General features: G+C 36.1%; 1 protein-coding gene across 8 annotated transcripts in view; it reads left to right on the top strand.

The window, feature by feature from the left end:
* Window positions 1-26,995, top strand: part of TCF12 (transcription factor 12) — a 375,082-nt gene that overhangs the window by 134,606 nt on the left and 213,481 nt on the right. For 7 of the 8 annotated variants that reach the window (XM_055319710.1, XM_055319706.1, XM_055319716.1 and 4 more), the window contains one exon: window positions 13,772-13,845. In XM_055319710.1, coding sequence (XP_055175685.1) covers window positions 13,772-13,845 — 74 coding nt within the window. Of the gene's footprint in view, window positions 1-13,771; window positions 13,846-21,993; window positions 22,056-26,995 lie in introns of those variants that run through there. The other variant, XM_055319713.1, reaches the window with a different exon arrangement.

Raw genomic sequence — 26,995 nt, 5'->3', positions numbered from 1 at the left:
GTAGAGCAGTTGGAATACACACCACATTTATGAAGTTCACATATGGGTGCAGCGACTCCCCAAAACAGTTACAATAGTAACATCAAAGATCACTGATCATCATAATAAGTATAATAATGATGACAAATATGAAATATTGCAAGAATTACCAAAATATGACATAGAAACATTAAGTGAGAAATGCTTCTGGAAAAATGGTGCAAATAGACTTGTTCAATGCAGAGTTGCCACAGACTTTCAGTTTGTAATAAATACAGTGTCTGTGAAGGACATACTGTGCCTGTAATTTTTTATATAAATGTTTTAACAATGTTAAAAGGAAAATATAAGCTTTTATATTTACGATTTCTGATGCTCTTCTTTCCCTCCTCAGTTTCCAAAATTCTCTCTGGTAACATTTGCTTCAACTTGAAGAACTTCTTTTTTTTTTTAGGGTGAACGCACCTAAGGTACAAAATTTTTTTTTTAATTAATTTTATTGGTGTTCAATTTACCAACATACAGAATAACACCCAGTGCTCATCCCGTCAAGTGTACCCCTCAGTGCCTGTCACCCATTCACCCCCACCCCCCCGCCCTCCTCCCCCTCCACCACCCCTAGTTCATTTCCCAGAGTTAGAAGTCTTTATGTTCTGACTCCCTTTCTGATATTTCTCACACATTTCTTCTCCCTTCCCTTATATTCCCTTTCACTATTATTCATATTCCCCAAATGAATGGGAACATACACTGTTTGTCCTTCTCCGGTTACTGTGGCCAAGTTCAAAAAGGGTGTTGCCTGAGTTCTCCTCTGGGATTTTGATGGGATCTTGTCTCACATTTAGATCTTTCATCTATTTTGAGTTTATCTTTGTGTATGGTGCAAGAGAGTGGTCCAGTTTCATTCTTCTGCATGTGGATGTCCAATTTTCCCCGCACCATTTATTGAAGAGACTGTCTTTCTTTCAGTGGATCGTCTTTCCTCCTTTATCGTATATTAGTTGACCATAAAGTTCAGGGTCCATTTCTGGGTTCTCTGTTCTGTTCCATTGATTTATATGTCTGTTTTTGTGCCAGTACCACACTGTCTTGATGAACACAGCTTTGTAGTACAACCTGAAATCTGGCATTGTGATGCCCCCAGATATGGTTTTCTTTTTTAAAATTCCCCTGGCTGTTCGGGGTCTTTTCTGATTCCACACAAATCTTAAAATAACTTGTTCTAAGTCTCTGAAGAAAGTCCATGGTATTTTGATAGGGATTGCATTATACGTGTAAATTGCCCTGGGTAACATTGACATTTTCACAATATTAATTCTGCCAATCCATGAGCATGGAATATTTTTCCATCTCTTTGTGTCTTCCTCAATTTCTTTCAGAAGTGTTCTATAGTTTTTAGGGTATATTTTGAGAACCATTTGAATGGTAAATGGTTCTCCAACCTTTTATTTTCAGGTTGTAGGTGTCCTTCTGTCTAATATGAGTCTCTTGTAGACAGCAAATAGATGGGTCCTGCTTTTTTATCCAGTCTGAAACCCTGCGCCTTTTGATGGGGTCATTAAGCCCATTCACGTTCAGAGTTACTATTGACAGATATGAGTTTAGTGTTATCATGATATCTATTTAGTCCTTGTTTTTGTGGATTGTTCCACTGAACTTCTTCTTAAAGGGGAGTTTTAAGAGTCCCCCTTAAAATTTCTTGCAGAGCTGGTTTGGAGGTCACATATTCTTTCAGTTCCTGCCTGTCTTGGAAGCTCTTTATCTCTCCTTCCATTTTGAATGAGAGCCTTGCTGGATAAAGTATTCTTGGTTGCATGTTCTTCTCATTTAGGACCCTGAATATATCCTGCCAGCCCTTTCTGGCCTGCCAGTCTCTGTGGAGAGGTCTGCTGTTACCCTAATATTCCTCCCCATGAAAGTCAGGGACTTCTTGTCTCTTGCTGCTTTAAGGATCTTCTCTTTATCTTTGGAATTTGCAAGCTTCACTATTAGATGTCGAGGTGTTGAACGGTTTTTATTGATTTTAGGGGGGGATCTCTCTATTTCCTGGATCTGAATGCCTGTTTCCCTTCCCAGATTGGGAAAGTTTTCAGCTAGGATTTGTTCAAATACATATTCTGGCCCTCTGGCCCTTTCGGCGCCCTCGGGAACCCCAATTAAACGTAGGTTTTTCTTCCTCAGACTGTCATTTATTTGCCTTAATCTGTCTTCATGGTCCCTTAATTGATTGTCTCTTTTTTCCTCAGTTTCCCTCTTTGCCATTAACTTGTCTTCTATGTCACTCACTCGTTCTTCCACCTCGTTAACCCTCGTCGTTAGGACTTCTAGTTTGGATTGCATCTCATTCAATTGATTTTTAATTTCTGCCTGATTGGATCTAAATTCTGCAGTCATGAAGTCTCGTGAGTCCTTAATGCTTTTTTCTAGAGCCACCAGTAGCTGTAGAATAGTGCTTCTGAATTGGCTTTCTGACATTGAAGTGTAATCCAGATTTTGTAACTCTGTGGGAGAGAGGGCTGTTTCTGATTCTTTCTTTTGAGTTGAGGTTTTCCTTCTAGTCATTTTGCTCAGTGCAGAGTGGCCAAAAACAAGTTGTATTGGAACACGGGGGAGTATCACTGGTCCGTCCAGCTGGTCTTCTGGGGGAGGGGCCTGCTGTGCTGATTTTCAGGTGTTAGCACTTGGGGGAGCTGCTCTGCCCCTGCCTGCTGCCGGGCTCAGCGGGGGTTGTTTACCCCTTGGGGCCCCAGGAGGATCAGCCGCAGTTGCTATGGCAACTCTGGAAGCCTGGATTCAGCCTCCGCAGGAACTACGGGGCTCGGGGCTCTCGGCTCTTCTCCGTCCGCAGGGCCTGGAGGCTCCGGGGCGGGGCCGCTGATCTGCTCAGCTCGGGGCAGGAGCGTCCTCGCTGTCCTGGGCCCTCCGGGCCTCTGCCTGTCCCGGGGGGAGGCCGGATCCTGGGCTGTGTCCCGGCGCCCTGTGCTCCGGGGCCTGCGCTGTGGGATTCGCGCTCCCGCCCCGCAGCCCCCTCCGCGGAGCCGCCGCCCGAGCCCCTCCGAGCTGCTCCGGTCGGTCCCGCAGTGCGCGCTGCAGCCCTTAGGGAGCTCGGAGCACTCTCCTGCGCTCGCAGGTGTCTGTTAGTGTCCCAGGGAGCCCGAGGGCATCCCCGCCCTCCTGGGTCCTGCTCCAACTCCCTGCGAGCCCCTTTCCGCCCGCCCGGGAAGGTTGGTGCAGCTCCTGCTCCTCCGGGACGGGGCTCTCCTGTCCTGGGGACACTCGCCCCGGCCTCAGCCCGGCTCCTCGCGGGGCCCCTCCCCCTCGGAGGCCTTTTGTTCCTTTATTTCTTTTTCCCCGTCTTCCTACCTTGATAGAAGCGCGAACTCTTCTCACTGTAGCATTCCAGCTGGTCTCTCTTTACATCTCAGGCCGAATTCGTAAATTTTCAGGATGGTTTGAAGGTTATCTAGGTAATTTGGTGGGGACAGGTGATTTGGGGACCCTGCTCTTCCGCCATCTTGCCCCTCCAAGGTCGAAGAACTTCTTTAGTAGTTATTGTACTGCAGTTTCTTTTCCTTTTTTTTGAGAATGGATTTCACCTCCATTGTTGAAAGATATTTGTATTTTGGTTGATACCCCTCCTTTCCTTTTGCTTTAAAGATGTGTTTCCACATATATTAACATCCATAGTTTGTGGGGACAAGTTTGCAATAATTTGAATTGTAGTTTTTCTGTATGTAATATGTCTCTTTTACCACTTTGAACTTTATCTTTGTATTTTTGGTTGTCAGAAGTTGACTGTATATGTCTAGGTATGGGGTTTTTTCATATTTATCCTGTAGAGGCTTACTGAGTGTCTGTAATTGGTTTATGTTTATGTCTCTTACCAGATTTGTGGAATTTGGGGCCATTATTCCTTAACATTTTTTTTCCTATTTTCTTTATTCTGCCATTTATGCCTATGTTAAACTTTTTAATATCTTCCCTTAGGTTTCTAAGGTCCTGTTGATTTTCAATATTTTTTCCTGTTTTTATCAAATTGAATTATTTCAATTGAGCAGTCATCAAATTTGCCCTTTTCTCTGTCATCACCATTCTTACTTTAAACACATTCTGGACATTTTTTTTTAAGATTTTAGATACTTTATTTCTAAGACTTATATCTGTTATCTTCTGTTTTCTTTTTTACCTGTTAGATTTTCTGTCTTTTCTTTCATTTTGAGCATATGTCCTTTACTTCATTAAGCCTGGTTATAGTATCTACTTTAATGTCCTTATCTGAAAATCTCAAATCGGGGCCATCTTAGGTTGATCTCCCTTGATTATCTTTTCTTTTGAGATTGGGTCATATTTCATTATGAAGGAATTTAGGATTGTATTCAGAATATCGTGAATGTTATTTTTGTGGAAATTTTGTTTTCTTGTTCCTCCAAAGAATTTGGATTTTTTTTGGTTTAGTGACCATTAATTGGATTAGACTTAAAGTGTTGCCTGAGGTTGGCACCTGCTCAAATCTCAGTTCGATCTTTTTTGCCTCAGATACAGACTGCCTTGGCCTGCCCTGTGAATATGTGCTTCAGGGCTCTGCCAAGACTGGTGCAGAGATATACCAAAAATTTGAGACTGCTCTTTTATGTATCTCTTCTTTTGGGGATTTTGTCATTACATGGCTGTCCTCGCTCTGTCCTCTTTTTCTTCAAGCTAGAAAGACCGTTTTTCATTGGAACTCTGGTTCCTGGGATCCCTGGGTGGCGCAGCGGTTTAGCGCCTGCCTTTGGCCCAGGGCGCGATCCTGGAGACCCGGGATCGAATCCCACGTCAGGCTCCCGGTGCATGGAGCCTGCTTCTCCCTCTGCCTGTGTCTCTGCCCCTCTCTCTCTCTCTCTCTCTCTCTCTCTCTCTGACTATCATAAATAAATAAAAATAAATAAAAAATAATAAAATTTAAAAAATGCCTCCTTTATATATATATAAAAAAGGATGGTTCCTGCCTGTTGTGGCTACTGCTTATGTGCAGAATAAAGCTTTAAGAATGAGAAAGTCACTTATTCTAGTCGTTTTTTCCAAGTTTATATTCTCATCGAAAATCAGCCTGGTTTTGTTCACTGTCCAGAGCTTTAAGTAGTTGTTTTATATTTGTATTTTCCCCCAGAATTTATAGAAGCTCTCTGTGGGTGCTTACGGCATTGTTTTGGAAGCTGAGCTTAGTAGGTCACTTTTAAGATTTCCTCTAACATATTTGTGATCTGCTTTATAAAATAATACTTTGTTTAAAAAATAATTATTATTTTACTAATTCTTGATCTACTTAGATTGCTAGACATTAACTTTTCTATTTTGGATCTTTTTAACCCATCCATGGTTACTGAATTCTTATGACAGTTATATGAATGCCCTAATTTAATATGTTCTTAATCATTCAGTAAACATTTGAATGCAGAATATGACACTTCTGCTAGGTACCAGAAGAGCATAGAGATGAACAAAGTATGCTCCCTACCATAAAGTTTTATCTGTACAATGCAAATGAAAACAACCAACAGGGTTTACGACAGAATAAGTGCAAATAAACTTCTCAAGAAGTGTAGTTAGGGGATCCCTGGGTGGCTCAGTGGTTTAGCGCCTGCTTTCAGCCCAGGGCATGATCCTGGAGTCCTGGAGTCCCACATCAGGTTCCCTGCATGGAGCCTGCTTCTCCCTCTGCCTGTGTCTCTGCCTCTCTCTCTCTCACTGTGTCTCTCATGAATAAATAAAATCTTAAAAAAAAGGGTAGTTAATTTAGACTTAGTTAATGGAGAACACTTCTCAGAGGGGGAGGGCATTTGATCTTAGGCTGAATCAAAATTAGAAGTTTAATAGGTCAGGAATTAGATAAAGGTAGATATTCTGGGGCCAGGGAACGGTAGGGGTAGAATATGAATTTGGTATGTTTAGGGAGTGATTAATATCCGGATGAGGGTGGAAGCATTGAGTTTTTGAAGAGATACTGTAAGTACTGAAGATGAAAAGGTAGCTTGAGACCACCTGGAAGAATGCCACACTCAGGAGTGTGAATATTATTCCTGAAGCAGCAGAGGATCACATTTGTGGAGTGAATGGATCTGATCCAACTTGTGTTTATGACAAGGTAATATACTGGCAACATTAAGTGTGGATTGAAATGGAAATAAAATAGATGAACAAGCAATACATAGTACCTGAACCAGAGCACTGTATACATGAAGGGAACAAGTGTGGTAGTTGAGGTATTGATGAGGTAGAAATTAATGTGAAGAGTGATTAAGGAAATACGAAAGAAAGGTGTTACAAATTCAAGAGATTCATTACATTTCTAACCACACTTGTAAATATCCCAACATCATGCTGAGTATATGAATCTTTTGGGAACATTTTATATTTAAAATTCCTTCTCTAGCAGTCTACTATATTATAATGACTACAAAGTGATTTTTCTTAGGGCATGTGATGAGATCATTTCACAGTTAATGGTCTCTAAGGTCTGTGTTGGTTTAGCTACCAATCCTAGTGAGGATTTAAGTTTCTTTAAAAGTTGTTAATAATTTTTGCTCTTTGAGAGTAATTAGTTGTTTAGCTTATAGAGTCACTTGCAATCTCACTGCTTCTCATAGAATTTTCAAAAAAGTATAGTCATTTAGAATATTGGTTTTGATTATTGTCTAAAAAAGGAATGATAAGCTAACAAACAGGGAACCAGTTTCTGCCTCACTTTTATTAAACTGATTTTATTCTACTTTATACATGCATTCTTCCATAAATATTTATTAGTACCTACTTGTACTGTTTTCAGTACCAGATATTTAACAGTGAACAAAATAAACTTCATCCCTATTTTCAAGGATTTTTCAATCTGTTGGTAAAAGGCAGACAATGGATGACAAAAGGATGACATTTGAATAGAGACCTGGAGGAAATTAAGGGAAAGACCATTGAGATATGGGGAGCATTTTATGAAGAAGAAAGAACAAATGGAAGGGACCCAAGAAAGGGGCATGTTTGGTGTATTTGAGCAAAAGCAGGGGTTCATGTTGTTGAAATGGATTGATCCAAGAGAAGGATTGGTAGAGATAAAGTCAGAGGTGGCAGACAGAACCTGTAAAAACATTGTAGACCAATTCAATTTTGAATGAGATGGAAACTGATGGTAGGTTTTGTGCATAGGATTGATGTGATTTGTTTTTAAAAGGTCATTCTCGTTGTTATGTAAAGAATACAGATTGTAGAAGGGCTAGAAGAAGGATTCAGGAGGCTATTACAGTAATATAGGTCAGAGATGATGGCTGATGGTTTGGGCTAAGATGATCATGTTTAAAAATAATCACAGATTTTAGAAATGTATAAAGTCAATCTAGTAGGATTGTACATTGAGAGACTTTTTGCTGAGACTCATTCAGAGTCTGAAAGAGACAGTCAAGTCTGTTTTTATGAGTTGACTGTCTTTAGTGCCTCTAAAGAGCAAAACAACTGGCAATGCTGTTTAGATACAAGGCTTTTAGTATTTATATTGGAGAAAGGAGTACAGGTATCTTCTGCTATCCAGAAGTTCACTTTATGCCACTTGCTTTTACCAAAGACCTATATTTGTACCTGTTTTTGGTAACTGAAAGAAATTGGAAGAGGATTTTTGCTTTTACAAATGGTAATTACTTCTTTGCTTTTTGCCATTTCAAGTTACAAAAGTCTTTTCATAAGACGTTTCATAGAAATAGTCTGCTTTCACAAAGCAGGGGAAACAAGATACCAGATAGCTCCTAGTATGGTACAACATACCTTGCTTGCCCCCTGGAATTTAGTTTCAATTCCTGGCCTTCAGGCAGTTATCTATCTTTTGTAAAAAGGTAGACTTGCCATTTTCTTTGGATCTTCTATTCTGTTTAAATTACGGGAATGTTTACACGGTATTTATATAGAGTGTATCTTTACATGATATTTACACAGTATCTTTACACAGTATTTATATAGAATGATGCTAATATAGATGCTATGCTAATAACATAGCAGAATAACTGTGTTCGAAAGTTATTTTCAAAATTAGCCATTTTCTTGGAATTAGCCATGTGTTTACTACCTTACTCTAATATATTTGGCCCTAGAATATCCCTTCTTGTAAATTTTTGTTCTTAATAATACCAAACAGAAATTGTAATTGAATTTTGAAAAATGACCTGTGCTTACTTTTATTCTTCTTACTGTTCTTATTTTTTTGTTCTTATTTTTTATATACTTTTAAAAGAATTAGATCATTTTATTTGACTCTTCATTATATAGTATCTCAATTTTTTAAATAAGTTTATTTTTTTTATATATATATATTTTTTTAAATTTTTTATTTATTTATGATAGTCACAGAGAGAGAGAGAGAGAGAGGCAGAGACACAGGCAGAGGGAGAAGCAGGCTCCATGCACCGGGAGCCCGATGTGGGATTCGATCCTGGGTCTCCAGGATCACGCCCTGGGTCAAAGGCAGGCGCCAAACCGCTGCGCCACCCAGGGATCCCTTTAAATAAGTTTAAAACTGTTGTAATCATTGTTAAGTCTGTCACATTGGGCACCATGTCTTCTCTTAAATTCACTTAGAATTTTAATATTATCATAGCTTTTTTATTTTACTTGTTTTCATTAATGTTTAATATAACAACAAAATATTTGCTATTCTAACTGATGCTGTTTCACAATAAATTCCTGGAAAAACACATTGGTAGATTATTTCACAAGTATCTAAAATCATACAATAAAAATGGTGGTGGATTTACTTGTATATTATTTTACAATTGATTGCAGCCTTGGAGTGTTATCTAAACAAATATTATTACTCCACAATAAAATTGAGTAGAGAAACTATTGAAGAGACAAATTCATAGGTTTGATTATCTGACATAGCCATCTCTAATACGATTTCTTTCATCAAATCATTTATTGAATCACCTTTTAGCAGACGGCAATCCTGCAAAATATATTATCTTTGCCTTATTTATAACAGTCCTTAGAATTTGATATTTGTGAAGTACATTTTACTTGCTAGGATAAAAAACTTGATTTCAGTGCTCCTAAAGGAGGAGTTTGTGTGTGTGTGTGTGTGTGTGTGTGTGTTCCAACTTTATGTATGTTCCTTTTTTATAAGGATAGGTACCAAGCAGAGTGGTTGTAGTGTCTTGTTTTTCTTACCAGCTTTACTGCAAGGATATCCTAACCAGTCTTCACCCCATTCTTTGTATTGTCCCCCTTTTTCCTTTATTCCTTCTCTGCTCAAGATGGCCTACTATTACCTGAAACAAATATTTCAGATATTTGCCCAATTCCAGACCTGTTTGCACTTTACTTATTCTCAGGTGGCAGAGTCATTGGTAACAATGAAAAAGAAAAAGGGAAAGAAAGAATAGTCAGCAGCTTTTCTCCTCATTCATCCCTTTTACCTCCAGGCAAGTCTTTCCTGAGTTTCATGAAACCATGAGTAATGCTTTGTGTACACAAACTCTGTACTATTTTGGGTTTATGTGGAAGAAAAAAACCCCAGGTGTTTAGGGTATAGAAAAATCATTCCCCTCCCCAACCAAAGTCTGTTTCCAGTTTTTCCTAGTGGTTAAAAACTTAGAGATATCTAAAAGACTCTGTACTAGGAGAATAAAAGAAAAGAGATAGGATAGAAGTTGTGAGATAGTTTACACTTCTGGTGAGAAACTAAAGATAGTAGCATCAGAGAGGAAGCAGATAGACTAATATTTGAGTACTTCATAGAAAAGTGAATATTGACATCTGTCAAGCTTTACCAAGAAGTTTACTTGCTACTCCAATAATTTTGCTCTCTGACACCTCAAAAACTTTTTATCTCTTATTCCTCCTTCAGAGTCCTAGCCTATTAAGGGGCTGTGTATGTAGTGATTTTTGTCTTATTTTTAGTTACTTTTTCTATTAAATGAGAAGGTAGCAAATTGTTTAATTGAATTTACAAATCATTGATTTTTTTACATAAAAATTTAATGTTCTTTACTGGAAAATATTAAAAATAGTATATATACTTTTTAAAACTGGACCTATGGAATCAAAATATATATTGGACTTTATTTAATTGGTTCCAAATAAAAGAGCATGTACTTAAGAGAATCTGTATATAAAATATTAAAGAAGAAAAGGGTCATTTAAATCTCTATATTAAATTACTGATTAACCCCCTTTTAATCTTGTTGAATAGAAATAGAATAATTTATTAGAGAGTTAAACAAGACTCGAAGTGTTTTTACCACTTAGCGATTATTAGATTTTCTCTTACATCTACCATTTTAATCTATCCATCAAGGAATTAGCTTCTCTAAAATTACTGACATTGGAATGCATAGACTAGAAATGGGAAGGAAATAAAATACATGGCAGTGATGGTACAGATGTATCTTAATATTTTCCCCCTGATCACTGTATTGCAACTATATTGTTTTTCTTGTCGGTAAATAGTTACTTAGGTTTTTATCAATTTGTATAAATTTTGGTCTTTTAAGTTTATTTCCTGTGTATGATTTCTTTTTTTCTGCTTACCTTGGTCTTATGGTTGAACTTTGGAAAGTTTATTATTCCTGTCATACTTTTGTTTGTACAACCATTGTCTTCAACAGAAAGGAGTCATTGATGCTGAAAGATGACTCTTGCCTTTGTCAGTGCCAGCCACGACCTTCTACTCAGTCTGGATATATTAACAATAAAACTATAGAGCTCTGAGTTTAAAACCTAGCCAGATCCTTATTAGTCTGTAGCATCCTTTGAACATTGCCCCCTGCCCCTGCCATGTCTAGTATCATTGATATGTCAAACTCTTTAGATATTGGCTTAATTAATTACCATTTCATTTAATTCATTAAATCTTTGCTTTTCTTTTATGCCATGGAACTAATTAGTGTCACTTGATGAAAAATGAGTATGTGTTTTCACAGAATTTCATATATCTTTAAATCTTGTCTATGATGTTTTTTTTTTCTGTTGAAGGCACTCATCTTTTTGTATTCTTTTTACAGATATATGTAAATAACACATAGACCTCATATTTATTGTTTATTTGATAGATAGTTCAGAGTCATAAAACAAACTGTGGTCTTTTTATTTTCATTAGGATAGGATCATCAAAATAAGTTTCTATTCTATGCTCTGAATTTTCATTGAAAGTGTCATTCCCCTTTTCTCCCCAGCCCCACCATTCTATGTTTTGTCTCCATAGATTTGACTACTCTAGGCACCTGATATAAACAAAATTGTACAATATTTTTCCTTTTTGTGACTGGTTTATTTCACTTAGCATAATGTCTTTAGGAGCATCCAGTTGTAGCATGTGTAAGAATTTCCTTCATTTTTAAGGCTGAATAATATTCCATTGTATGTGTATGTCACATTTGTTTATCCATCCATCTGTCAGTGAATACTTGAGTTGCTTCCACCTTTTGACTGCTGTAAATAATGCAACAGAATAGGGGTGTACATGGGGGCACCTGGGTGGCTTAGTGTTTGAGCGTCTGCCTTTGGCTCAGGGGGTGTGATCCTGGGGTCCTGGGACTAAGTTCCACATCAGGTTTCTTTTTTTTTTTTTTTTTAAATTTTTTTTTAATTTTTATTTATTTATGATAGTCACACACACACAGAGAGAGAGAGAGAGAGGCAGAGACATAGGCAGAGGGAGAAGCAGGCTCCATGCACCGGGAGCCCGACGTGGGATTCGATCCCGGGTCTCCAGGATCGCGCCCTGGGCCAAAGGCAGGCGCCGAACCGCTGTGCCACCCAGGGATCCCCGCCACATCAGGTTTCTATGGGGAGCCTGCTTCTCCCTCTGCCTATGTCTGTGCCCCTCTCTGTGTGTGTCTCATTAAAAAAAAAAAATTTGAGTCTCTGCCTTCAGTAGCCAATATAAGTTTGTATTTGACTTGGGCTATGTAGTATAAAAAAAATGTTAAACTTATATAGAAAAATAGTTGCAAATGGAAAGTATTTTCAAAAAATTAAACTTTTCGTAAATTTATTTGCAGTTTCATACATAGTATTTTATTACTAGATTTTGTGGGGGTTTATAATAAACAGCCTTTGTCTTGGATTGAGCCTTATAGGAATTCTGGCTGCTGTTCTAAGGTGTTGATTACAAAGCAAATGCTTGGAAGATAGCCCACAGGTAACTAGTGATACTGGAGAGATGGTAACAAAGTATATTTTTAGTGATATTTCCCAAACTTGTAGAATCTTTCCTAAGTCTAGAATTTTAGTAAGAATTATCCAAGCATGAACAAAACACTTGTGTATTTTTATTCATGGTCTCTGTGTTTTCAAAGTTTCTGGTTCACTTGGAATTGTGCCTAGAGTGTTTTCTGTAGTAGGCACTTCTCTTTTCTCTACAGTGTTTTTAAAAACTTTAAAAAATATCACTTACTGTAGAAAGTACAGACTCATAAAAAGAAAAAATTAAAGTTTTCCAGCTGAATTAGGGATTAGTAGATTCTACTTTGGAAGCTGACTCTTCTTTCTTTGTTTGTCACCTATTCCTTCAGTTGGCAATTCTGTCCCTGTGCAAGAGGCTTGGGAATCGTGGCTAGTTCTTGGAGAATTTGTGTATTTAACCTACTACAGACTACATTCTCATCTAAGTCACAGAGGACTTCAAGGAAATTTTTTTTTTTTAAAGAAAAAGGGGTTGTAAACTTAGCAGAATGTTGTCTTTATACCATCTAGAGTTTTCTCATGCAAGAATGAAAAAAGTCAGTTTTTTGTGTTTCATCATAGAAAACTTGGAAAGGGTTGGGAAAGGGATATCCTGTTAGAAGTCAAGGAAAAAAAAGACTGATCCTCAGAACAGAAAAGGGAGAGATACCTGGGTTGAGAGGTCTCCAGCTCTTTTCACTTTTTCTAGGGACTGACTGGAAGGTGAGAATAATGGAGTCAGATCTACAGATGATACATTAAGGAGCACAATGAATTGATTTTTTTGTTAATCCTTTTTCATTTTGAGTTATCCTTTGAAAGTTTCATAAGAGTAGATCTCATTTAGAATCAGATTTTAGAGATTTCACTAGGATGAATTGTCACATCATTTTTATTAGTTTTAATGTAACTAACGTTGATTTGATATGATTTGGTATAGTTTGATTTAGTTTGGTATCTTCAGTTTAGAACATCTAATCAATTTTACATTAGAAACCAATTTTATTAACTTGAACAGTTCAAATTGTTTAATTCTCCTTTTTCTTTCTTTTTTTTTTTTTTTTTAGAGAGGAGGCGGGGAAGGGCAGAGAGAGAGTCTTAAGCAGGCTCCATGCCCAATGCAGAGCCCAGTGCAGGGCTTGATCTCACAACCCTGAGATCTGACCTGAGCACAAATCAAGAGACAGACAATTAACTGGGCCACCAATGCACCCAACTTGGTGTCATTTTCTAAGGCTTATCCATTAGAACTAAATTCTTCATATTTTTGTGCACATAGGACTAACCCATAGAAAGTTGGGGGTTTCATCTACTCTTAGAAGTAGCAGTGGATGGAGACGGAAATGAGGAGACCTAAGTTATGCCCTACTTTAAAGTCTCCAAAGACATGGTTTTGAAATTGTTCATTATATATAGGGTGCTGTATGGAGCAGTAATGAGGACTTTCTGGGATAACTTATTTTCTTCGGGTTTCTGAGACAAGATTTGATATACAGCTAGTTCCATACAAATGCAAATACCGCTTACTGAATTGTACTCTCTGCTATAGTGTATAAAAACAAATCCATTATAGTAGCCTTTTGGATTTATATCTTTCGCTTTCTTCTCTCCTTAGGTATGGATGAACGAGGAGGTACAGCATCTTGGGGAACAAGTGGTCAACCAAGCCCCTCTTATGACTCATCTAGAGTAAGTTCATTCATCAGCCAGTCCTTGATTAAAACTATAAAGTCATTTGGCAGAATAAGTAAGATTTTTTTGTACATGAGCTCTGATTCCTAAGAGAATTGAAGACTAACGTATTTACGTGGGAATACTGTAGAATACGCAGTACCTTCATGGTAGATTTAATTTTTAAAAAAATTTTAATTTACTGCCATACTTTGGGAGTTTATTCTGTCTCTTACAATGAATGAAGTGTTCTTGGTGTTATTTCTACACTTGGATTACCTGCAATACTCTTGGGAGTGTTTGGAATGCCTCACTAAGTATTCTACATACATTGCCATTTTTCTTTGTGTATTGTTTTCTTCCTGTATTACCTTTGAGAGTTGGCACTGACTTTCAAGTATCAGTTTCCAGTCTTTCCTCTTCCATTCTTGTTCTAGTAGTCATCAGCTGTTTATATCAGGGACTCTATAGCCCTGTCTCTTGGATGCATATCAAAACAGACATAACAGATGACATTTCTTGATTGGCAGTTAGAAAATAGGACTGAGCTAACATTTTACACTGGGAAAGGTCAAAAAGAGCCCTTTTTTTTTTTTAGCAATAAACAGATCCCCCAAAACTTTAAAATAATGAGACTGAAAGATTAAAAATTAGACCAAAGAATTGTCAGTAAAATTAAACTATATGTTCTCAGACTCTGCAATAAATTGGTGAGGTTAAGGGATACCTTTTCAAAAACGTTATACTTTGAATGAATAATGAACTATTTACTTCTCTTAGAATTAACCAGTAGAAGATAGACATAAAAATTTATGGATACTCAACCCTTGAAGCAAATTGGCATAAGTGGAAGGAAGCAATATGTGATTAGAGCTCATAGTCTCCATATGGGTTATGCTGTTTTGCATTGAAAAACACAGAGTTAAAATATGTGGTTTGTTATTATATTTGGCTGTAGCCTATGTTTAATTTATTTTATATAATTTTGGGAGAAATAGACTAGTCATGTAGAGCCCAAAATGATATTCAGAGAGACAATTAAACATGGTTTTTAGTGTTTTCCTTTAGGGACTCAGTGCTGAAAAAGCTGGTTTGTAATGTAAAGAGCACTGTCTTGGGCACCATAAGACTTGGATTTATCAACTCTGTGGTGAAATCTTGGACACCTTATTTTACCATGGGGATAGTTAAACTGATTGTCCAAATTTCCTTCCACTTTTAAAAGTTTTCGATTCTTTAAATAATATTGTGAATAGAAAAGGTAGATTTCCTGTTATTTTTTAAAAAAGAGATTTTCTTTATTTATTCATGAGAGACACAGAGAGAGGCAGAGACACAGACAGGAAGAAGAGACACAGACAGAGGGAAAGGCAGGCTCCATGCAGGGAGCCCGATGCGGGACTCGATCCCAAGACGGGGATCACGCCCCAAGCCAAAGGCAGACACTCAACCGCTGAGCCACCCAGGTGTCCCAGATTTCCTGTTTAGATTGTGAAGTATGGATTTTACATAGTGGAGAACAAAATATTACTTACTAATATTGGATTATTTTTTTTCAAAGTCTTGAGTTACTGTGTGATAACATTATTTCTTAAAATACCTTAAATGATGCTTTTGTACCTTATGTTTACTTTCCTTTCAAACTTTTTTTTTTTAACTTACTGTGTTCTTCTAGGAGAAGAGAACATAATAGTGTATCCAGACTTTTACATATTTCATGATTCTGAAATTAAGTTTGCCCCTAGAGATGGGCTTCACAGTAAATCTTCCTTTTTTGCTGTTAGATCTATAGGTCAATGTGAAATGCTGTTTTTTACTTTAATTTTTTTTAGTCTATATTTACAGTGAAAAGTTATATATATTTTTTCTTACCTGTCTACTGAGAGATCAGATAGAATGTGATTTAATACTACCCTTTATTTTTATTTTCACTGAAATCCGCTCTTCCACCAGCTTTGCTGCTTCCGTCCTAGTCATGATTTTGTACCTAGAATGGTTTAGCTATCTAGTTAAGAAGTTATTTTTTTATTATGACTTCGATTTAATTCTTCCCTGAACTCTTCTTACCAGAGAAAGACATTTATGGTTATCTTTCAGGCTGCTCTCAACACTGATTTATAGAAAGTTTATCAACTTTTTGAGTTTATTATTAAACACCATCTACTAAGTTGACCATTTTTTCACTATTGTAAGTACAGATGAATATAATTTTGTTAATAAGAATCTCAGTTTACCAAAGTACTTTATTCTACTGAGTATAATAGCATTTGAGTTTTTTAAATTTAGAAGTAAATACTGATATTGGCTATTAACCAATTTTGACACATTGTTTATAAAATTATTAACAAGCCAATTTAAAATTTAATGAAATTATAGATACTTTTGTAGAAATAGTGTCACTGAAATTTATTTAGACTTTACCAGTATAAATAATAACATTTGCATCGCAGCAAGTTGTATTATTTTTTAAATAATTTGGTTTTATATTGCTGATAGGTAATTTTTTTATTTTACTTTTTGTAAATCTTGAAAATACTTAATAGGCCACAATAAAAAGTATATAAATCTGCAGAATGAGTAGTTTGGTGGAGTTATAACGCATATGCTCCTAGTTTAGTTGGATTCAACTGAGTTGCTGTTCTCCCTCCTTCCCTGCCCGACTAAAACTATAAGGGAGAAAGAATAATTTTTTGGATTACTATAAAATCATATTTGGCATATGAACTCTATTAATACTACTCTATTAGTGTATTATAACCATGCATTTTACTGTACAAGATTGGCTACACCAAGTCATGTAGGTTGAACTTAGTATCTATTTAACAGCTTTTTAAGGGGAGTGTTTACTTTGCATACTTTTTGCCTAACAGGTACTGACTTTAAATCTAACAAAGATAGCCTTCTGCTCTAGTAACCTTAATATGTAAGTGAGCTCTACTGGAGTTGTATGGTTAAGAGGCCACAAACCTCTCATCAGTGTAAATAGTCTCATACATGTTTTCTCAGAGTAGGAGAAGTCACTCCAGCAGAGCTCCTGTCTGCCCTATTTTTCCCAAATCCACAAAGAAAAGTAGCTTCACAGTATTCAGGTGATTCGTTGAGTTTCTAGTTATCAGAACTATCCATAGTGCATCATTCAAGAGAGAATTTTTGTTAGGCAGACACAGAAATAAGTGCTGTATCTAATAGTGGTTATAGAAGAAATGGTAGACATGGTCAGCATTTTTAAGAAATGTGGAAATGAGACAGCATGTTTGAGGCACTCATAAGAAATCATAAGGAAGTAAGAGCACTTGTGACATGTCCCTCAAACCTCTCCACCTTTGGTAGAGTCCTGGTCTCTGCACCATTGGCCTGCTGCCTACCTGTGCAGAACAAAACACACCAATTAAAAAATAACAGCATCATTATGATGTGAATAACACTTTTATTTTCAGAAATATATGAAAAGTGGTGATTAAAGCACCAGAGATTGAAAAGAGTGATTAAGATCTCAGATAGTTTAGATGAGAGCAGGAGATATATAAGGAGTTTGTTCCTCCTTCCCTTAGTTTTTATCCTTTCCTGTAAACAAATGTTTTCTATATTTGACATTGCACCAGGTATAAAGGGCAGAGAATACCATGATTTTTGTTATTTACTACCGTATTAATGATTTATTCTAGTTCCAAATTTTTTTTCCATCCTCTAAAAGGCAGTGGTCAGGAGCACAGCTTCTGGAGCCAGAGTGCCAGGGGCATGAATCCCAACTCTGCTACTTACTGCCTGTATGATTCTGGACAAGTTACTCAAATTCATTGTACCTTAGTTTATTCATTTGTGAAATGGGATAATAAGTACTTTATAAGGTTGTCATGAATTTTAAATGCATGTAACTCTATGATTAAGTGAGATAAATATAGGTGAAGTGCTTAAATCAGTGGTACTTAGTGCTGTGTGTTGGCTTTAATTCTTTGTATTTCAGAATTTATTAACTAGATCTATATGTAATGATTAACCAAATTTAAATGAATGAATATATTTGTAGTTGTGCTACATCCTAAGTGTAATGAATAAGCATTATTTGCTGATTTTGTCATACGTAATATACTTCCTTTAGATTTTTAAGAGACATAAATAAAATCTATTTCTTTTCCCCTTCATTTATCTGTTTCTTTCTTGGGAAAGCTGAAGTCCTGTGACAAACTTAGATGTAAAAGTTTTACTCTGTCTAGTACAATGCTTTTTATGTAATAGATGCTCTATACATACATGTTTACTGAATATAATCAAATTGGGGAAGAATTGTTAGATTTACTAGATTGTGTTTGGAAATGGAAAAGAATCAAAGTTGATTTATGATGAAGCTCTCAAAGCTCGAAGTAGATGGTGGTGGTATTAATGGTAATAGGCTTCCTTTTTCCCCTGCTTACAAGTTATTGTCCTGACTGATGATATTACTTAGTGAAGCATTTTATTTAAGATCACTGACTCTGGAGAATTGTAGTTTGTGACATTGGACAAGTGACTCAGCCTCTTTGTGCCTTGATTTCTCATCTCTAAAATTATGATAATTTGGCATAGACTTTGTAGGGTTTGAGTAAAGATGAGTTGTAATAATAGCTGTGAAGTATTTCATTTATTGAAGCAATAAATGAAAGCTGCTATTACTATTATTATCATCATTATTATTATTATCTCCAAATATCTAATGTTTCATTGTTCATTTTCATGGTCGTATTTCCTGCTGTACAAATTCCATTTCTGAAATGTTGTGTGATCATTTTAGTTCATGGAAATTCCAAGGGGCCACATCATCTTGGGTTCCTTGCCCTCTCAGCTTTGCAGCCCAGCCTGACCAAGCTCAGAGTACTGAAGTATCATTGGGGTTTGCATCCTAGAGTTATGACAGGGCTTACAGGAAAAGGGAACAGTCTTGTTGACACTCTTTCTCTAAGATACAGAATTTTTCATTTCTCAGTTTAAAAAGTAAGAGAGATCAGTGGTACATAACCACTAATAAAAATTATAGGCACCAGCAGTGACCAGCAGTTGATGTTTTAATTATGAGCATTTTTCAGGTTATATACAATCTATTGTAGTTATTTTAGGGGAAAGAAGCAACATTCAATTGCACAGAGTTTGATTGCTTATTTTTTCTAATTGTTAAATTTTTATCATGGCTGTTCCTTCTCTGTATAAATAAGGTTTGCACAGTGAAACAGTCATGTCCATGTTGCTCTTCCTTTCCTCCTGATTTTGCAGTATCATAGAATTTCAAAACTGGAAAGTGTGTTAGCTATCTATATCCAGTCCTTTTATTGTATGGGTGAGGAAACTAAGAGAGTTTGAAATTTGGCTAGGTTGAGATAGGTGCTGTTGATAAAAAATACACAAAAGGTTTGGCTAGACAGTCTGTCTAGTTAGTAATAGACTCTGGCCTAGAATTCAGATATTCAAAATTTTGCAGTTACTTTTTAGCCCCCCTACCTTTGTATTTCCCAAGTCAGAGAAGAAATGTCTTAAATTTTCTGCCATATATAAAAGGAATGTGGGAAGAGAAGAGAAAACTGAAGAGAAAAGAGGATCTGCAATTGATATTTCAAAAGAGGACATGGAACATGATATAATTAAAAAAAATAAATAAAGTTACCTAGCCAGCATAGTATAGTGTGATGTGAGGTAGACGCATAGAATTTAAGAGCTTGAACATTGAAATCAAGTTGTATGAGTTCTATTTCTGGCACTTCTACTTCCTAGCTGTATGACTCGGTAAATTATTTCTCTTTGCCTCAATTTTTTTTCTTTTTCTTTTTTTCATTGATAGAAGGGAGATGGATACTAATAATAACTACCTTAGTAAATTTCCGGACTTAGGCCTATTAGTGGAGAAGGGGAAAACCAGTTATGTGGTGATGAGTTGGCTTTAAAATACTAGATTTAGAGGCTAAATGTGACTCAGCACAAAGTAACTTCAAAGACTTCTAATTAAGAAATAAATAGTAAGTGTATGTTCTGAGTTCTTTGATTTTAATGCGTACTCTGACTTTTTGCTACCTGTTAGAGTGAGGTAGCAAAATGAGGGTTCATTTTATTAAAAAAAAAAAAAAACACCAGCAGTGGTCATTTCTCAGACCATTTGTCAGGAGTACACATGGACGGCAGCCTGATAGACCATATCAGGAAGAAAATGAATATAAGAGTACAAAGATTCAGGAGTTGCTCTAGCCTCCTAAGACTCATACATACACAACACCATAGATTGGATACTTCCTTTGGGTAAGGGAAACAAAAATAAATAAAAATTCAACTAGAAGAGACATACAGCTTTCAAATTCCGTGGAAACTAAAATGAGTCCCTAACATTATCTGGACGAGTTTGTTACCTCTCTAGCTGTTCCTAGACCATTTCTGTCTGATGTAACTAAAATAATCTTTAATTTTGCTTATTATTCTCTCCCTTCTTAGCAGATATTCAGTATCTTTTCATTCATGTGGATGAGCTTGGCAAACAGCCACTCTAGTTTGATGGATAACAAGTTGGAGATGAGGTAATAGAGCCTCAGTTCCCCTCATGTGCTATCTATTCATTTCGACCCCAGGAAGGGTTATACTGCTGGAGCTTGGAGAGAGCCTGATATGTATTTCATTTACATTTGACGGTAGAGAGGCCTTGGGAATATCTAGGGGGTAGAGAGAACCTGTAGTTTTCTTCTCCCAGTATAGCACAGTGTAATGAGAGCTACCTTTGTAAATAAGGATAACATTGTCTCTCTGCTTCTAAGGAACTTGTGCTTTACTCTGGTTCTCCAGTTTTAAAATGCTGAGATGTGTTAGGTGCACTCAGTTTCTGCATCATTAAAAGTGAACAAAGCAGATTTTAGAGTTCAGGAAATGTGATTAAGAAATACAAGTCTTATTTACCTAAAGAGTTAAATAAATTATAAAACTTTAACTCTTAAGGCAGTAATAAAGAAGCTATAATTATTAAGCAGCAAATAGTTATTTTTTTTCTTTTCTTTTTTTTTAATTTTTTTTATTTATTTATGATAGTCACAGAGAGAGAGAGAGAGAGAGAGAGAGAGAGAGAGGCAGAGAGAGAAGCAGGCTCCATGCACCGGGAGCCTGATGTGGGATTCGATCCCAGGTCTCCAGGATCGTGCCCTGGGCCAAAGGCAGGCGCCAAACCGCTGCGCCACCCAGGGATCCCGAAGCAGCAAATAGTTAATTATTAAATTAATTTCACTGATTATTATGGCATTACAGGAGATGGAGAAATTACTTTCAGTGATCAGGAAAGAGTGAAGAGGAAGTGTTTGAGTAGACTGTTGTAGGACAGACAATATTTGTATGAGTAAGATTGAAAGGGACAGCTTTCTGGAATGTGGAATGATGGGACCAAGTTCAGAGACCTCAAAATCACAAAATTCAGTAAAGAGTAAATGATCTTGCTATATAGGTAAATAATGTGTGTGATTAGGCAGGTAACCTTTCTGTTCAAGAAATGTAGTCTATCTTTTGATGAGTAGGGAGCTACTTAAAAATAAATTTTTATGCAGGGAATGACACGAAGGGTTTTGTAAACATCAGTATATTGTAGTATGAGGGATGGATCCAAAGTGAGGGAATGACAAGAAATAGTGTGATCTGGTAAAATGTTACTACATAGGCCTCCTTGAGATGAAATAAGACATAGATTAGGATGATAGGATCAAGAATACAAAATAATGGAAAGAGGAGAGATATCTCAAAGGAAAAAAAATGGCACATTTGGCAACTGAGGAAGATAGAAAATTGTATAGATTTCCTCCCCCCAACAGAATGGCGACTCCTGAATTAAACTCCATATATTTTATTCAGGTTTTGATAAGGTAGCTGTGGTTGTGTTATCCAACTACCAGATTGATTTTGATAGTTTCCCTTATAAATGGGAAAATCTAGTTGTATGAATCAAAAGATAAATTTTTACTCATTGTCCTCCATTGATACCATTGATGGGTAATAAAGTTTAGTGTTACTTCCTCTTGTCTAGAGTAGATATTTTCTCTAGATTGTTTATTATTTGCTATTGTTTTTATTTTCGAAGGGGAAAATGGTGTAGGTTTTAATAGCTGCTACGAGTTCAAATGCAATAATTAGAAAGGACACACAAATTTTGAAATAGTATTTTATGCCTCTTGATCTCAGGTACAAAACACGAGATGAAGCAGTTAAATAGCAAAGCAAGACAGGAGGGACAGAGAATTAAAGTAAGTGTTTTCTATATATTGCATCTATGTTCCCATTAATCTCTGTTTTGTTATGTAACTGCTCCTTCTGAATGTTCTGAATGTGAAGAAAAACTATTGGGTGAGCAAAGAGTGTATTTTAAAGTTAGGTTTAAATAAACCCATGAGAGAAAATGTTGTTTGTTACTCTTCTTTGCATTCAAAACAGCATCTGCCTGTAACTTGTGATCTTAGTTCTTGGATAAGGAAAAAGTTGGGTTAGGATGATGTAAGCTCCTTTAAATCTCTTACTAGCACTAATTTAAAATGAAAGAAATCACACACCTATCAGGTTGTCTACCTTTCCATCTTAAGCTAGACAGACCTATTTTTTTTTTTTTTTCAGTTAAGCAATTCTTCCAGGGACAGAGTCCATTCAGATGCTGTCAAATAGTTTTTGGAATCAGCCTTTATGTTAGTTTGTCACCTCACAAACTGGTTTCACTTAACTTTGCATGCTTGTCATATAGCATCTTTATCAGGACTGATCTTCATAATTTTCTTTTCTAAATCTTCTCATTGTTTAGTCTTTAGCAAGTGAAAGTCAAAACTTACTAATCTTTGAATATCTCTTCAGTCCCTTTTTGTAATTTGTTTAGTTCTTATTTCTGACAACAGTTTTATTATTTTCTTTAGATTTACATATTTCTTATATATAAGAACAGAATGGAGGATAGATTTGGCTGAAAACCTTTCTAGGTCCACTTAGTCTATTTTTGTTAATAGCAATTAATCATACCTAGCATTTGTTAAAATATTGTATAAAGCCTTTTGCATGTTCCCTATTTTAAGCTTCACACCAGCTTCTCAAGAAGCCATTTTTAAAATCCTGTCCATTTTAGAAGTGAGGAAATTGAGGTTCAGAGGAAGTGGATAACTAAACAGATATTTAACATCCAAGACTAATAGCCAGGGTATGACTCTAAATTACTCTCCCTTTCTACCATGTCACACTTGCCAAAGTGTAAAAGACCCCAAAAACAGTTGTTATTCCTCCTTGTCCAGGACTTGAATACTCTAGAAGTTGTAAGATGATGGTACTGTCATTATTTCTTATAAAACTATTATTTACATTTTGTACTTAAAAGTAAACGCCATAGAATCAGTAAGTTTATTTACTTCATGGTTTCACCAGTATTTTGACATTGGAAAAGATAAGATACCTAATTTCTGAGCCTCATATTTCTCATCTGCAAAGAGATTTATCTCGTAACAAGTGTGAAAAATATAGGAAATTCTAGAAAGCATAATATCTGGAATGTATTAAGTAGTCTATAAGTATTCCTCTTCTTATATCCAGTCTCATAAAAAAAAATCACAGATCCATTTTGACACAAAACCACATAGGAAGTTTACAAGTCTCAGATGCCCCTTAGAAAAGCAGGTGTTTTGAATTCCTGGGGTATGTCCTGAACAGAATGAGGAACCTGCTGCAATTTTTAAATGACCAACAAGAGGTTCTGTAGGTCAGGAAAAGTATATTCCCAAAATTGAAGCTGTTGGAAAACTTTATTGCATTACAGATCTTGGGATTTAAAGATTATTGGGGAAAATTTGGCAACCCAGATATTTATGAATGTAGATTCTTACTAATCTGCATTCTCTTTTTTTATTTTTATTTTTTTACTAATCTGCATTCTTACGACTGAATGTAGACTCCTAAGTTCCTTAAATTTATTTGAAAGGATATCTACTCCACAGGGTAGTTATGAGATCATTAAGAGTTGATGTATGTCAAAAAGGCTTAGCATGGGCAATTAATTTTAGTCCCTTTTGTGATGTACTTGTTCTCATATATTCTAACAATTTTATTTTGAAAAATAACAAGCATGGAGTGTTTTCTTTCAGTGTATTGAACTGATACTTAATCCCTTTGTGCTATCAAATAAAATAATTAATGTGGTTTTATATTATAATGTGCTACTTTTTGCATGGAGCAGACCCTCTTCTTGATGTTTAGTTTAAGAAGTCATTTAGTGGGCAGCCCTGGTGGCTCAGTAGTTTAGCGCCACCTTCAGTCCGGGGCGTGATCCTGGAAACCTGGGATTGAGTCCCGCATTGGGCTCTCTGCATGGAGCCTGCTTCTCCCTCTGCCTGTGTCTCTGCCTCTCTCTCTCTCTCTCTCTCTCTCTCTCTCTCTCTCTCTCTGTGTGTGTGTGTGTGTGTCTCGTGAATAAATAAATAAAATCTTTTAAAAAAAAGTCATTTAGTGATTGACAAGAAAGTTTCTATCAACTGTCCTGTAAGCCAATATCCTCTCTGTATTGGTGATACCATCATATCTCATTGAGTTTTTGGAGTTCTTGCTCTTTAAATATTATTCTTGATTTCCCACTAACCTTACCTTACTCTCTTAGATCAGTTTTTACTCGGTTATTTTTCTTCCCAGTTTAGAATTTTGTAGTCTTCTCTTGGGCTTGTACTCTATGGGCTGTTCACATGGAATCCTTTTTTCTCTCAGTTCTTTCATTCATGCGGCATTTATTGAGATTCCATAAGTTTCTGGTCTATGGACTAGTTAAGCAAAATAAAATGATCACTCCTTACTATCTGGGCAAAAGGAGTGCTCATTCTCATGGGAAAAACATTATTATACTATATAGTGATAAAAGTTATGATAATGATGACCAAGGGAGAGTAGAAGAACAGAAATAATCATTACATGGTTAAGAAATCTTTAGGGCACATCAATTGAAAATGATAATCTGTATTATAATACAAAGAACAAAAGACCTAAGCCTGGGACTTCTCTCATTTAACAAGTGAACTTGATCAAATGAATTACTTACTCTGGACATTAGTTCATAACATGTAAAACAAAAATTTTCGCCAAGACCATAGTTTCTCAAACTGTCCTTAATAGGATAATTAATGTGTAAATACAGAGCTCCATAGTCCAATGTATTTATGTATTATTGAGTTAAACAAAATTAGAATTCTTTGTTAGATTTCTCAATTTTTAATAAAGTATTCCAAGTTGTAGTTATTTTAAAAAGGAATAGAATATATTTCTCACAGTTTTTTTCCCACCATGAATCCTTCTGTTACTTATGACTTGAGTTTGACTGCTAGTAATAGTCTTAAGAAGTAGTACATTAAATGACATACACTTGTGCTCGCTTCGGCAGCACATATACTAAAATGACATACACTTAATCATTAATTTAGATGTGTTATCCATTGTGAGTTCTTATTTGTATAAGATGTGAAGTAAGGGTTGAAATTGATAGATTTTCTTTACAGATAAAGCTGTGTAGTTTTGTTACCACCATTTGTTGGAAAGAGTACCTTCCCCATTGAGTTATCTTGTTATCTCTGTTGAAAATCAATTGACCATTATATGAAGGTCAATTTCTGAACTTGGTTTGTTCTACTGATTTATCAAAGTCTTTACACCAATACCATAGCATCTTGATCACTGTACCTTTAAAATAAATCTTCAGGGGCACCTAGTTAGCTCAGTTGGTTGGGCAGCCAACTCATAGTTTTGGCTCAGGTCATGATCTCTGAGTGGTGGGATCAAATCCTGCGTCAGGCTCCGTGCTCAGAGTGGAGGGGAATCCTGCTTGTGCTTTTTGCTCTCTGCCTCTCTCTAGTGAAAGACTAAGTCTTTAAAATAAATAAAGTCTTCATATCAGGTAGTGTATCCAGCCTCGTCATTTATTTCAAAATTGTTTTGCAAATTCTAGGCACTTTGCATATAAATTGAAAAATTTTAAACCAGCATATCAGTTTCTACAGTTCTTTTTTTTTTTTTTAATTTTGTTTATTTGAAAGAGAAAGAACATGAGTGAGGGGATGGGCAGAGGAAGAAGGAAAGGGACAAGCAGAACTCCTCACTGAGTGCAGAGCCTGCTGAAGGGTTCATCCCAGGACCCCAGATCATGACCTGAGCCAAATTTAGACACTTAACCGACTGAGCTACCGAGGTGTCCCTTGTTTCTAGAACTCAGATTTTGGCTGGGATTGTGTTGAATTTATCATTTTAAGGGGAATTGATAACAGTGTGATGTCTTCTGATCCACAAATATGGTGTATCTATTTAATTCTTCTTTAATTTCTTTTAGTAATGTTTTGTAGTTTTCATTGAACACATATTACACATCTTTTACTTAGTTTATCTCTTTTATAATTTTTGATACTGTTATAAGTTTTTTATTTCAATTTATGGGTATTCATGTCTTATATAAGACTATAGTACATTTTTGTTAATGGATCTTGTATCCTGCACCTTGCTAAACTCACTAGCTGGGGTAGCTTTTTTGTACATGCTGGAAGATTTTCTATTTCGACAGTACATCATCCATGAAAAATGAAAGTAACTTTCTTTTCCAATCTGGATTTTTCTTCTTCTTCTTTTTTTTTTTTTAAGAAAGAAAGTTGTTGGTTTATTTTTTTTTTAATTTTTATTTATTTATTTATGATAGTCACAGAGAGAGAGAGAGAGAGAGGCAGAGACACAGGCAGAGGGAGAAGCAGGCTCCATGCATCGGGAGCCTGATGTGGGATTCGATCCCGGGTCTCCAGGATCGCGCCCCAGGCCAAAGGCAGGTGCCAAACCGCTGCGCCACCCAGGGATCCCGATTTTTCTTCTTCTTTTTGAATTAGTTATGATATCTTCATACAGTGTTAAATAGATGTAATTAGAGTGGATAGCTTTGCCTTGTCCTTGGTGTTTAGGAAACAATGTTTCACCCTTAAGCATGATGTTAGTTCTAAGTTTCATGGATGTGATTTATTAAATTGAGGACATTCCCTTCTGTTCCTGATTTGTTGAAAGTATTTATCAAATACAGATTTTCAATTTTATGAAATGTTTTCTCCACATCTATTGAAATGGTCATATGATTTTTTTTTACTGTGTTGCTCTAAGAATTATATCAATTATTATTTTAAATCTTAAACCAATTTTATATTCCTGA

Source organism: Nyctereutes procyonoides, unplaced genomic scaffold (assembly GCF_905146905.1).
Source record: "Nyctereutes procyonoides isolate TBG_1078 unplaced genomic scaffold, NYPRO_anot_genome, whole genome shotgun sequence".
NCBI classification, from domain to species: Eukaryota; Metazoa; Chordata; class Mammalia; order Carnivora; family Canidae; genus Nyctereutes; species Nyctereutes procyonoides.
This window is presented reverse-complemented; position numbering and strand designations above follow the sequence as displayed.